The sequence below is a fragment of the Bos javanicus genome, chromosome 11, assembly GCF_032452875.1.
Source record: "Bos javanicus breed banteng chromosome 11, ARS-OSU_banteng_1.0, whole genome shotgun sequence".
Taxonomy (NCBI): Eukaryota; Metazoa; Chordata; class Mammalia; order Artiodactyla; family Bovidae; genus Bos; species Bos javanicus.
In genome coordinates this window covers 14,852,175-14,867,254 of record NC_083878.1, presented here as the reverse complement: position 1 = coordinate 14,867,254, position 15,080 = coordinate 14,852,175, and the positions used below count along the sequence as shown (strand labels likewise).

Below are 15,080 nucleotides of genomic sequence, written 5' to 3'. Positions count from 1 at the left end.
AGCTAAAGTCCAAGGGTGGCAAAGAGTCAGACATGACTGGGCATGCATGCACGCACATATAAATAAACAAGTATAAGATATTTTCTAATAAGTCTAAAAGGTCACATGACCTACCTACTCTGCTCTTCTACATAAATTATACACTTTAAATGTTCAAATCTCACTGCTTCTAAATAATATTTTCATATACTATATAACAAACATCAGAGTTTATTAATAGAAATGTTCACTGTTAAATCAGTCAGCAAATTAGAGTAGCCTAGAGAAAAGACTAGCTTAAAGACAAAAGCCTTTGCCATAATATCCCTTAATAAAGGAAACTCCAAAGAAGGGAACTTGCTTCCAGTGTACGGGGCATGGGTTTAATCCTTGATTGGGAAACTAAGATCCCATATGCCACACGGTACGGTGAAAATCTGTACCATTTGTTCAAGGAACTAAAGGATAATGACCCTATAGGAAAAACAAGGAAGAAAAGAGAATGACAACAATTAAAAGCCAAAGTGTGAATAAAAGCAAGATCCGTCTAGGGTGGTAAGTATTTATCACTCACTTCAAACGGGAAAAAGGAGACTGGAGAAGAATTTCTACAAACAGAAAATATACAGTCCTAAGATTATAAATGGATAAAAATTTTTACAAGGAACTGTGAGGATGATAGCAGACTTCTCATAAAAATAACAAAGGTCAGCAAGCAACCAAGTGTGCTAAAAATGCTGAAGGAAAAAACAATGTTAACTTTCATCTATTCTCTATTCTGGTGACCAGCCAAGTAAGGACGAGGGTATTTTCAGACACGAGGCTAAGAGAGTTTACTATCTACAAAACTTCATTAAAAGAAATATTAAAGCAGGTCTTTTAGTTAAAAAGCACAGAAAAGAGCAAGAGCCTGTAATGTGAAGCTAGAGAGCAAGAAAAAAAAATCAGACAACTTGAGGGGAGGAAAAATGGAAATTGAGTTACAGATGTAGAAAACAAACTTATCATTACCAGGGGGTAAGGGAGGGGAGGGATAAATAGAGATTGGGATTGACATATACATACTACTGTGTATAAAGTAGATAACTAATAAGAACTTAACGTACAGCATAGCGAACTCTAGTCAATATTCTGTAATGGCCTATATGGAAAAAGGATCTAAGAAAGAGTGGATATATGTATAACTGATTCACTATGCTATACACCTGGACCTAATATAACATTGTAAATCAGTTATATATAATTGATTTAAATAAAAATTTAAAAAACAAGAAATCTTTAAACTTTCTTATTACATATGAGTAAAGAAAGCAGTTTTCTTATGGTCTATACTATGAGTTTTCTGTTACAGTTTGAACAAAGTAATATTTACTTTAATAAAATTTAAGCACTGGACACAAAACTAATTCTGAAAAAGTTATCAATAAAACTAGACAAGACGTCAGAGAACCTAGGAAATGAAGATTCCTTCCACCCAAACAAAACAAGGCAAAAAACCATTTAATTTTCTGTAGGAGCTGATGTGATGCTCAAAACTTATGGGAAACAAATTTATCCTATAGTAAATAATAGTATTCTAATGTTTCTCCTTACTGTGTGAACTCAGCTTCAAACTTTTTCCAACAGGGGTTATAACTAAATACTCATTCATTGTATAGGTGAAATGTATATGCACTGAAAACTGGTATATGATCAAAAAATTAAAATTATTGTCTCAAAAAACACTGCTTTATAAAAATCTGGTACAGGTAGCGACAGGAAAAAACACCAAAGCTCAAAATAAAATAGAAACAAAAGAACATCTTAATAATTTAGGAAAATGAGCCTTCACATTTTATCATCTCAAAACTTGGAGGTTGTAAAATATGCATATATAACAGGTTGAGAATGGCTACACCTATCTGTTACATGTTTACATACCATGAACGACAAGGATGCTGTTTTTTCTACATAGCCCTGTGCGAACAAAAACCAATCAAATCTATCACTGTAAAATCAAATCAACATTATCAGGTTAAGCAGGACTCTACTTTGCATGCAAGCTTTATTATTTGACATGTTAGTTAACCTAAACCCACCTGACTGGAGATGTCCATTACGGCATGTCAAGTTAGTACTGTCATTATAGACGTCCGTTTGTGACTTGGAAAATTGCAAACTTGGTTGCAGCTTCTCTATGCAACAGAGGGGAGTGTAAAAAAAGAAAAAAATAAACAAACAGAAAACAACATAATAAAAAATGTTTATGTGAAAATTAAAAATGATTCAAGGTGTTAAAAAGTTATATAGTAAAGGGTTTTGCATTTATATAAAATTATCTTTAACAACATAACTAATTAGCAAAAACTCAGACGTTAAAATAGCAACAAAAATAAACGAGTGAATTACTGTGTTCAAAATATGCATTATTCAGGTTTGGTAACCTGAGGCAATTCTATAACACTACTATCACCAGTAAACATTTCCTGAGTATCTAATACATCCAAATCATTGTACAGGGAGAACAGGATAGAGTTAGAAAGAGAACATTAAGAAGACTTTACAGAGGACGTGGGCTGTGAGCTGGCTAGGATCTGGAAAGATTTAAAAAAAAAAAAAAAAGGACATCTCATCAGCAAAAAAGAAATGCAATAAAGCAGAAGGGAATAAGCAAGCTGCAGAACTGTGTGTACAGTACCCTACCATTTATTTAAACACACATGTATATTTGAATATCTAAAAATTCTCTCTAAAAAAGACCCAGAGAAACTGGTAAATACTAGCTGTCTCTAGGGAGGGGAAATGAGTGGCTGGGACACAGTATGGGATGGATGCTTTTCCAACTTCTCAAAATTTTTGGCATGTGCATATAGTATCTATTTTTAAATTAATCAAATATTTTAAAGGATTATATCAACCCTACCCCTCCCCCCCCAGTTCAAATTACAATGTGATCCTCTCAAGATCTGGGTCTCTATGTCTAGGACATGAAGCCCCAAAGTGTAGCAGTTTGAATTTTCTTGCCACCCTACATCACTGCTGCACTCTTTTCCCAGTCAAGTCACCCCATATTGCTAACTGATGAACACCTTGCTCCACCACTCATTCACTAGTATGAACTTGCTTCAGCATCAGTTTTCCAAGGGTTTCAAGGATTAAATAAAGTAATACATAAAGGACCTACCTGGGCTTCATTTATATTAGGGCTAAATTTTGACCACATCTATTTTATTGAAATACTCCAAGTTATCATTACTGATTCTTTTTTTAAATGATTTATTTTCATTTCTTTATCTGGCTCTGCAGGATCTTAGCTGCAGCATGTGAACTCTTAGTTGAGGCATGTGGGATCCAGTTCCCTGACCAGGGATTGAACCCAGGCCCTCCTCATTGGGAGCACAGAGTCTTAGCCACTGGACTGCCAGGGAAGTCTCTCATTACTGATTCCTATCTCCAGTACTAAGAAGTCAATGAAATGTAGCACATATATACTGACTCTCTTAAACTTTCATTGCTAAGGTCAGACAAGCAGGCGCCATGCTTGGTTTATGGTACAAACACACATGCCTTTGGGACAGGTTAAATAGCAGCTACCCTCTCTGCACAAAGCACAAAGCTTTTGTATCCTAGAACTGGCTGATACAATATACCTTGGAGCCCTTTTATTATTGTTAGTTAACAGATAGGTCATCTGATTTTTCTCAAAGATAATACTCATCAAATCACCATATTGAGAAAGAAACCATTTGTGTTGGTTAAAGACATAAATTAGAAAAAACTGATTTGTAAATGTCTTATTTATCAATTAACACTCTCTTCAACATTCTCTTCAATGTTAACAAAAAGGTCATGTAAACATTCATTATATAGCAAAAAGAAACAGAAACAAATCCTTAGTTCTGATAACTAAGAATAAAAAACCACAGAACTTGTTTGTAGGGTTTACATTTATATGTGTGAAAACGTACACATATACAATAGCAGGACACAGCTAATGTAAATCTGCTCCAGTTTATTTATTTTTTTAAGAAAGTAAACTTAGTTTAATGCTTTCTTTCAGAATGACTAAAGGTCATAGATTAACCAATGATGTAACATGAAACAAGTCACCTTGCTTCTTGATCCCCTCATGGGCAACCCCCACACAATCATCTCAGTGATCTACTTAGAAGGGAACCCTTTAGCAGCTTCCTGCTGCCCCCAGATCAGCACTGAAGCTCCCTGATATGACCAGCAAGGTCTGCCATGATCTGCCTACATCTCTCATGCCTGAGCAATCCCAAATTCACATCTCCATCAGCACCATGGTTTTCCTTGTCCCTCAGTCTATGTTCATGCTGTTAGCTCCTCCTGGAATATCCTTACTCCCAGACATTAATAACTTTTATTTATCTTTTTAAATCCCCACTTCAGGTTTTACTTCTTCCAGGAAGACTTCTCAGACACGTGTTTTCCCATCTCCACAAAATACATGTTATCTCCATCCTGCAGTGATGATTTATCTATTTATGCCTCCTCCACTGTATCAACAAGAGCCTTAAACAGAATATTTTATCCAATCTATCGGTAAATCTGTTTGCTCAACCTTCAAATATAATACTAATTCAGCTGATGGTTACTCCTGGTATCACCCTAATCCAAGACTCCATTTCCCCCAGCTTACCATAACAGTTGTCTTACTCATACTCTTGCAACATCACAACAGGGATCCTTTTTATACGGAGGCCAGATGATGTTATTCCTTTCCTAAAAATCCTTCTAAGTGTACTCCACTTCACACGTGGTAAAAGCTCAGATCTTCATCATGCCCTCTAAAACCCTGCCTGTTGTCAAGACCCTCCCCTCCCCACCTCCACCATCAGCTCTTCGATCTCTGCTATATTCTCCTTGCTCTGGCGCACTGGTCTCTTAGCTGTGTGCTCAGTCATGTCCAACTCTTTGCCACCCCATGGACGGTAGCCCGCTAGGCTCCTCTGTCCATGAGGATTCTCCAGGCAAGAATACTGGAGTGGGTTGCTGTTTCCTTCTCAAGGGGGTCTTCCCAACCCAGAGATTGAACCCAGGTCTCCTGCATTGCAGGCGGGTTCTTTACTGTCTGAGTCACCAGGGAAACTCAAACATGTCAGATGTGTTTTCTTAAGGCTTTTCATCAGCTCTTACTTCTCCGCAGACTTTCTTCTCCCAGACACTTGCAAGACTAACTGATGTCAGCTTCTCAAAGAGGCATACCCTGACCATCCTATTTAAAGCTAAAAATTCAGACCACCTCTCATCTACTCCTAAACCCTTGTACTGTATTTTATGCTTTCTTTTTTCCATGTATTTATCACCATCTAACACATGCTATAACTTGTTCATTCTATATGTGTATTGCCTACTGTCATTATTCCTCCTGCTAGAATATAAACTCTATGACACAGGGATCCTTGTCTATATCCTAAGTGCTTACAATGTGATAACCACCCAGTAAATATTTCCCAAGTTAAGAAATAAATTCAGTTTATATCCCTTGGCACTGTATCTGGTACAGAGTAAGGATTTAATAACTGGACACTGCATAAAGCTAAATTTTTTAAAAAGAGCAACTGCCAAGTATACCAAGAAGTCACTGCCAAAATTACCTTTCTATTTATAACAGGTTTTACACTTAACCTTTGCTTTAAGGTTCACTTTGACTAAATTAAAGATATATTATACATAGGAACTCTTCCCCACCTCCATCAGAGAAGATATATCCTCTCAAACCAGTCTGTGTGGGGAACTCCCAATATCATTCTTCATCCTAACTGGGTAGCTATCAGCCATCCCACTTCTGAAAAGCTCCATTTTTTAAATAGCACTTGATACTCAAATACAGTCTACTGTGCACTTTTGCACACTTCTTTACTGTCTTTTGTATATAACTCCCAGAAATTCTGCATTCTCAGAAGACAGGAATATGTTGATGATGTCTTTTATTCCACCCTCTCTTTTTTAAAGTAATGTCTTTCATGAATGGACATATCGTATTTTTGATAATAGACAACAAGAGCACCCAAATATTAATTCTATTAATACCTAGCTTCATGTTATATTACTATTATATATCCGTTTTGTCCATTCTTCTAATAACACAAATAAGAAATCACAAAGCTGCATTTAAAGAGAAGTCTACAAACTGATGAGCTGCTTCTAATGTTTTACCATATCACAACTTACAATAAAAGATTAAAAACCAGCCATTGTTCAATTTGAAACAAGTTATAAAATGTTCCATAATCAAACAATCTACATCACATATATTGATACTCTGTATATATACTACAAGGTGTTACAGCTAAAACACATAGAAAGGACCAATTAGAACAACTAGGTAGTTATTTTACTACAACAACCCTTGATGTACTATAACACTACTAACCCTGTCAGCCACAGGAGCCAGGGGAACACTGTCTTATTAGCTATCTGAAAACAGTAAGGGCTTCTTTTTCAACAATGTGGGGGGAAAATTTATAAACACAACAGACCATGTAAGAATGAATGGATGAATGACTGAATGAATAAAATACAAATGTATATATACTACTCAAAAGCAGGGGTGGTGATGGTGATTACACACAGGTAAGGAGATGAACAAAAATCAGCATTTCTAAGTACTTGCTTACTCAACAATTTATTGGTCACAAATATGGTGAGACAATAATTATCTAGCAGCCTCATGTTACAAATGAAATAAAAAAGACTGAGACATGCTAAATAACTTATCAAAGTTGCAGAGCAACAGATAAAGTCTGCTGTTTGCCAAGTTTCTATACTATCTGTATCACTTCAAGCGATGGTAGAAACAACCACCCAAGAAGGGTGGGTTTTAGTTCCACTTTGAAGGGTAGATTTACAGTAACCTATTTTTAAAGCCTATACCATCAAATAGAAAATGAGAAGTGTCTCATTATAGTCCTTTTCCAACTGATAAACACAGAAAGAATGACAATTACAATGTCACTGGGCACAAGTCATCAACTGCTACTAACATCATTAAGAACTATTGATGCATAAACACAAACCACCTATCAAGCAGTCTTATCATTAAGAAATAAAAGTCTACTTTCAATCCAATTAAGCCTCTATATTCAAATATCAATTTATAGGAAGGACAAGAATACATTAAAAGATAACACAGATATACATGCAGCAAAATAGACTACGGGAAAAACTATGTGGCAAAGATTTGGTTCATAAATCCCAAGAAAAAGAAAAAACCAGATGTGTATATCAAAAAAAGACATACAGTATGGATCTTCTTGAGATCCGGATTCAAACAATTAAATAATTAAAAAACAGTAGCAGTTATTAAATTATGAGATACTGACTGCACATTATATATTAAATCTAGAAACTGACCTTTTTTGGCTATTATTTTTATGTTTGTATTAAAAGAGCTATTTTTTTTTAGGTGTGATAATGGTATTTTGGCAATTTTTTCCCCCTAGTGGTCATGTCCATGACCCCATTTAATACAGCTTCCTCCGGAGGAAGAATCATTACCTTCATTACCTATAATGAAATGAATTTTCAATTTGAAGGTTCCAAGTACAAAGCAAAGTGAAAAATAAAAATGATACACAGGAAAGAAGAGAAACATAAGAAGGTACATTCTTCTCACTTTGGGAATTTTATTTTTAAAGCATCTTTATCTTTTGAGATACAATATAAAATATTTATAAATGAAATAAAAAGATATGAAGAAATAGTTTCAAAATAGTAATATGAAGCTGGGGAAAGTGGGCAGGGATATAAACTGGGATTTGCAAACATTTTTTGTAAAGAGCCAGAGACTAAATATTAAAATATTTTCAAAAGTTATATATTAAGAGGCTTTGCAGGCTACATGATCTCTGTATCAACACCTCAATTCTGTCACTGCAGCACAAAAGCAATCAGATCATATACAAAGAAATGAGAGCAGCTTTGTGTCAACTTATAAAAACAGGCAGTGTACTGAACTGAGTCCATAGGCTACAGTTTGCCAATCTTGAATCAAGACCAATGATAAACTGATAATTACCAAAGTTGAGTGACAGATAATTAGTTCAATATGCTCTTTTCTGTATTTTAAAATTTTCATGAGTTAAAAAAAAGACTAGAACATATTTTCAAGTGTGTTCTTGTGTGACCATTGATCCAGTTTGATCACTCATTTATTTCTAACTATATTCAGAATTTCACTAAACACAGACTTCAAATGTATCTCATTGCAGTTATATAATTCATTAACTGATACCTAATAGTTGTAAACGGTCCTTGGCCATAACTAAATTAGTCATCATTTTAGCCTGAAGGCGTCTAGCTCTTTCACACTGTTCACCTGAAAGAAAAAGCAGAAAAAATATTTAAAATATCTACATTTACCTACTAACACTGCTTCAAGATAAGTTATCATAACAACTAATCTCAAGAGAAGTCATTGTCTTTATAAAGAAATTAAGAAAATATCATTTTAAAATAATATCTTAAAAAAAATCAGTTATAGTTCCTTATCAGAGTATCAGACCTAGTGTGGTATTTCATGGATTTCATGGCTTATGAGACATATTTTTTTCCCCTACATTTAAAAATCTCTGAAGTTGGGAAGTGTTTTAACACCAGTGCCAACCTATTAATGCTATTAGTCAGACTGCAGTTACAACATAGCTTGTCACTGCCTCTGCATACAAAAACTTGGTTATAAATATTAATATTTCTATTATAGCTATATCTAAATAAGATCAAGACAGCAAACTGAATAAGGTTAAAATTAAAATTGTTTGTGATAAGAAGAGAATGTGTTAATAGTTTAATTGACATTTTTTTCTCTTAGTGGTACAATCGAAGGCATCTTCAATTCAATGAAATATTTTTCTCATAACTCATTTTCTTTGATCTCTTCCTCTATACATTTGACAAAAATTTTTGTACATAATTTATAAAGTGATGCTCATAAACTCATGAAAGTCTCCAAGACCCAACCTCCCTGCTCTCTTTTATATAGGAGACCAGTAGCTAGAGAAATAGTCAAAATAAAAAGGAGACAGAAAAAATCATGGTAAATATTGGACCCATTGTAGTTATTGGAGATTAGCTGATATAAATTATAGAATCAGTCAGCCAGATAAAATATCTACTGGGTGGATTGATCCCTAAGGCTAAGATTCTTAGCTCATGTATTGTAATTTCTGCTTTTGAATTTATCAGAGCTATGATAGCCGAAGTACTTTACTCATTTAATAGTGTCACATATCACACATATTCACATACAGTATTTAAGAATTCAGGTTTTAAAGCCAGACTGCCTGAGTTCAAATCCTGACTCTACCTCTTCATGCCTATGAGATCTCAGGCAAGTTACTTCTTCTCACTTAAGGTTTTTAATCTGAAAAATAAGGATAACAGTAGCAGCTTCAGAGTGTAGGGCTGTGGTGAAATTAAGAGAGATGCTAAGTATGAAGCACATAAAATGATGCTTCAGTACACAGTATGTGTGTAGAAATTGTTGTCTATATATTTAACGGTAATATTAGACTCTGATTTTTAATTTGATGTGACAGAAAAGATGAAAAATAACTACTTTGATTTTAAAAGACCATGTGTAAAAAAAAAAAAAAAAACATTACAGCTCATATTCTAACACACAGTCACGCATCACCCACAGTGCAAAAGGGGGATCTGTGGATTAACTACTCCCTCCCTGCCTTGACAGCGAGGAAGGAGTGAGGTTTCAAGGCCAGGGCTACAAATAGGGTTAAAATATCATGAATCGTGGTTCCAAGGAGGACACAAGTAACATACCATTTTTTATCTTACTGCTATAGGTAATCAAGTTTAAGCATATTTGGTCATAACTTCATTTTAGCACAGGTAATAAAGCATTAACTGTAAGTCTAGAAAGAGTAACAGTAACATTTAAAAATCTGTTAAATACTTTTATTTAGATAAACATATCAGAAATCAGGGCAATCATGTGAATATAATTTGGGATGCCACGAAATAAATGTAAATACAACCTTACCTTGTCCTGTAACTACGACGGCTATTCCTTTTTCTAGTTCTTCAATACCTTTCTTATACCATTCCACAGCTTGGTCCTTTTGTCCTACTTTAAAATAAAAATAATAATTTGTATAAATGATGTGCGTGTGTGTATTTATGCATGCGCTAAGTCGCTTTAGTCGGGTCTGACTCTGTGACCCCATGGACTATGTAGCCCACCAGCCTCCTCTGTCCATGGGATTCTCCAGGCAAGAATACTGAAATGACTTGCCATTTCCTTCTCCAGGGGATCTTCCTGACCCATGGAAGATCTGGGTCTCCTAGACTGCAGACAGATTCTTTACTGTCTGAGCCACCAGTGAAGCCTAACCTGCTGCTGCTGCTAAGTCACTTCAGTCGTGTCCAATTCTGTGTGACCCCATGGACAGCAGCCCACCAGGCTCCCCCGTCCCTGGGATTCTCCAGGCAAAAACACTGGAGTGGTTTGCCATTTCCTTCTCCAATGCATGAAAGTGAAAAGTGAAAGTGCAGTCGCTCAGTCGTGTCCGACCCTCAGCGATCCCATGCACTGCAGCCTTCCAGGCTCCTCCGTCCATGGGATTTTCCAGGCAAGAGTACTGGAGTGGGATGCCATTGCCTTCTCCGGAAGCCTAACCTAAGAATACACTAAACATTTTCCAAAGCATGCTCTTTTTAGGAGATACAGAGATGAAAATAGGGGGTTGGGTTGTGATCAAGTAAGCTAGAAAACTGTTATTCTGTGACTTCTCAGTACTTTAGCATTCTAATGAATATGTGGCTCTACATGAGAGGAATACATACCTCAATGTTTCTCAGTTTCAGAGCAGAGAGTCTTTTTTTGTTTATCATCTCATGGTATTGATGCTTAAAACCACTATAATAGTGTGTTAGAGAAATAAACTTGACTCCTCAAGATTTTACTTTAGATAAATGGTTTTAAACATAATTTCAATAATAATGAGAAAAAATAAGCACTGTTTAACCTAATTGTATTCAAATATGATGTAACATGTTCATTGTTGGGTGATCCTTTCAAGGGTTAGTTTTTATTTCACAAATGACAGTACCATGAGAACTGGCATAAAAGGTCGCACGTGTGGCCATTTAGTAACACATTTCTATTTTCTTTGAAACATGACAGCATTTATTCTTGATTCTAAATTAAGCTCTAAAAGGACCTAAAAATTTAGCATGATCAAAATATGTATAGAATATTTCTTTAAAGTGGTAACAGTTCAGTTCAGTCAGTTCAATCGCTCAGTCATGTCCAACTCTTTGCAACCCCATGAATCGCAGCACGCCAGGCCTCCCTGTCCATCACCATCTCCCGGAGTTTACCCAGACTCACGTCCATCGAGTCAGTGATTCTATCCAGCCATCTCATCCTCTGTCATCCCCTTCTCCTCCTGCCCCCAATCCCTCCCAGCATCACAGTCTTTTCCAATGAGTCAACTACTTCACATGAGGTGGCCAAAGTACTGGAGTTTCAACTTTAGCATCATTCCTTCCAAAGAAATCCCAGGGCTGATCTCCTTCAGAATGGACTGGTTGGATCTCCTTGTAGTCTAAGGGACTCTCAAGAGTCTTCTCCAACACCACACTTCAAAAGCATCAATTCTTCGGCGCTCAGCCTTCTTCACAGTCCAACTCTCACATCCATACATGACCACTGGAAAAACCATAGCCTTGACTAAACAGACCTTTGTTGGCAAAGTAATGTCTCTGCTTTTGAATATGCTATCTAGGTTGGTCATAACTTTCCTTCCAAGGAGTAAGCGTCTTTTAATTTCATGGCTGCAGTCACCATCTGCAATGATTTTGGAGCCCCCAAAAATAAAGTCTGACACTGTTTCCCCATCTATTTCCCGTGAAGTGATGGGACTGGATGCCATGATCTTCGTTTTCTGAATGTTGAGCTTTAAGCCAACTTTTTCATGCTCCACTTCACTTTCATCAAGAGGCTTTTGAGTTCCTCTTCACTTTCTGCCATAAGGGTGGAGTCATCTGCATATCTGAGGTTATTGATATTTCTCCTGGCAATCTTGATTCCAGCTTGTGCTTCTTCCAGTCCAGCAAGTATATGCAAATTTCACTGGTTTTGAAAATTAAAGCTCAACATTCAGAAAATAAGATTGTGACATCTGGTCCCATCACTTCATGGCAAATAGATGGGGAAACAGTGTCAGACTTTATTTTTTGGGGCTCCAAGATCACTGCAGATGGTGACTGCAGCAATGAAATTAAAAGACGCTTACTCCTTGGAAGGACAGTTATGACCAACCTAGATAGCATATTCAAAAGCAGAGACATTATTTTGCCAACAAAGGTCTGTTTAGTCAAGGCTATGGTTTTTCCTGTGGTCATGTATGGATGTGAGAGTTGGACTGTGAAGAAGGCTGAGAGCCAAAGAATTGATGCTTTTTAACTATGGTGTTGGAGAAGACTCTTGAGAGTCCCTTGGACTACAAGGAGATCCAACCAGTACATGCTAAAGGAGATCAGCCCTGGGATTTCTTTGGAAGGAATGATGCTAAAGCTGAAACTCCAGTACTTTGGCCACCTGATGCAAAGAGTTGACTCACTGGAAAAGACTGTGATGCTGGGAGGGATTGGGGGCAGGAGGAAAAGGGGACAACAGAGGATGAGATGGTTAGATAGCATCACTGACTCGATGGACTCACATGAGTTTGAGTGAACTCCGGGAGATGGTGATGGACACGGAGGCCTGGCATGCTGCAATTTATGGAATTGCAAAGAGTCGGACATGACTGAGCGACTGAACTGAACTGAACTAGAATCTGCAACACCTCATAAGTGGCTAATACAGAGATACAGTAAAGCAAAGGTGGAAATCATCCATAAGAACTGCTTTTTGTTTTTCCCAACTCATGTCCCTATTTAATTAAAAATTCCCATGCTATTCTTCAATATAATTTGAAATGTCAAAATCAATAAAATATCATGACTCTCTTGATAACAAAGAATAGATAAAGTCTTATTATAAACATCACACATAATAACTAAGAAATGCATGTTGGGCTTCGCTGGTGGCTCAGTGGTGGGGAATCCACCTGCCAGTTCAGGAGACACGGGTTTGATCCCTGACCTAGGAAGATCCCACATGCTGTGGACCCACTAAGCCTGTGCGCCACATCTACTGAGCCTGTGTTCTAGAGCTCAGGAGCTGCAACAACTGAGCTGAAGTGCTGCAACTACTGAAGGCCAAGCGCCTAAAGCCCGTGCTTCACAACAAGAGAAGCCTCCGAGACGAGAAGTCTGCGCACCACAACGAGCAGGTGGCCCCCACTCACCACAACTAGAGGAAAGCCTGCTCAAGAATGAAGACCCAGTACAGCCAAAAATAAATTAAAAATTTTTCAAAAAAAGCAATGCTGTCCCCTTATCAGTGTGTACCTCCGACCACCTTCCTCCACCACCTCTCAAATAAATCACTAACTAGATCTGGCCCCTTAAGGTACTTTCTTTCTTACTATGGTGCCATTAGTATTTTACAGTGTCTGATCCAGAATAAGTGCTCGATAAGTACTTGATAATGACACCCGAAGAAATTATTAAGCATTTAAGTCAATTCAAACTACCTAGATGTTTACTTTCCAGTTTTTTGTTAAAAGAATCTGTTTACATTTTTGGTTTTATAATTTAAAAAAGAAGCAAGTTACAAAAATCAGTGAAATACTGTTTGCATTCTGAGTGGTAGGAATATTGATAATGATGTCACATTTGCCTTAGAATTTTAAAAATAAAGTGCAATTTAACAGATACAACAGAAGTTCCCTTTGTTGCTCCTCTTCCCATGTCCATGCTCCTTTCCTTCCCAGAAATTAGTATTAAGAACTAAGTGCCTATCTTACTTGTACATTTTTTCTATTGTTCCTATTTTATTTGTATCACTTTATTTTAAACTTATACATTGTTTCTGAGATCTATGTAGCCATACAGAGATCCAATTCATTCATTTTGACTTCTGTATAGTATCCTATCCTATAGTTTAACTATTTCCTATGAAAAGATATGTAGGTTTCCAGTTTTCCAATATTTCAAATAATGTTACAGTAAACAGTCTTGTACCTGTCCCTTTATATACATGTGTCAGTTTCTCTAGAGTGTGTATATATATATGCTTAAGAAGTAGAATTGATGAGTCATAGGTTCATCACATATTCTCCATTAACCGGAAATCAACAAAATGGTTTTTGAAAGTGCTTGAGCCAATTTATACTCCTATTAACAGTGTATGACTGTTCTCACTGGCAACATCTGAACAAAATCTTTTAAGGAATTTTACCACATTACATGGAGGCAAGTGAAATTACTGATTCTATACAAATAAACTCACATGCTCAATAATTACTCACTTACCTAATATTCTTTGGTAATAGGAAGTTGATTTACTGCCTTATTTGAATCTCGGATGTCAGTATGATAGTAGAAAATGAAAATGCATAGACTATCTCTTATCTAAAAGTACAAGACCACTGGAGATAGGAGAGATGTATAAATCAATGGAATAGAAATACAGAAATAGACCCTTACAGACATTATTGATCTGACTTTGACAAAGATGACAAGGTAATTCAAAGGAGAAAGAAGAGCTTTTTTAAAAAACGACACTGGAATAACAGGTATCTATAAGCAAAAAAGCTTCACATGACATACAAAAATTAAGTTAAAATGGGTTATAGACCTAAATGTAAAGCCTAAAAATATAAAATTTATAAAAGAAAGCAGACAAAATTCTTTGTGATCTTGGCTTTAGGCCAATCACAAACCTTAACAAGAAAAATTGATAAACCAGACTTCATAAAAATTAAAAGTTCCTGCCCTTCAAAAGACAGAGTTGACAATATACAGACAAGCCAAAAACTGACAAGGAGAAAATATTTGCAAACAATACGTCTAATAAAGGTCTTGTAACCACAATATACACAGAACTCTTACAATGATATTTTAAAAAGTCATTAAAAAATAGTGTGCAAAAGATCAAAACATATACTTTACCAAAGAAGAGAGCACAAGAAATGATCTTCATCATTAGCTATTAGGGAACTACAAATTAAAACTATAAGATTTTAATT

The 15,080-nt window shown here is 36.1% G+C and overlaps 1 protein-coding gene across 4 annotated transcripts in view; it reads right to left on the bottom strand.

Moving 5' to 3' along the window:
- The window catches only part of SPAST (spastin), a 56,462-nt gene that overhangs the window by 28,376 nt on the left and 13,006 nt on the right, over window positions 1-15,080 (bottom strand). Inside the window, exons 2-4 of one of the 4 annotated variants that reach the window (XM_061432002.1) lie at window positions 9,983-10,069; window positions 8,219-8,302; window positions 2,058-2,153 (exon numbers count right to left, since the gene is read on the bottom strand). In XM_061432002.1, coding sequence (XP_061287986.1) covers window positions 2,058-2,153; window positions 8,219-8,302; window positions 9,983-10,069 — 267 coding nt within the window. The remainder of the gene's footprint in view (window positions 1-2,057; window positions 2,154-8,218; window positions 8,303-9,982; window positions 10,070-15,080) is intronic. The other 3 variants (XM_061432003.1, XM_061432004.1, XM_061432006.1) reach the window with 3 other exon arrangements.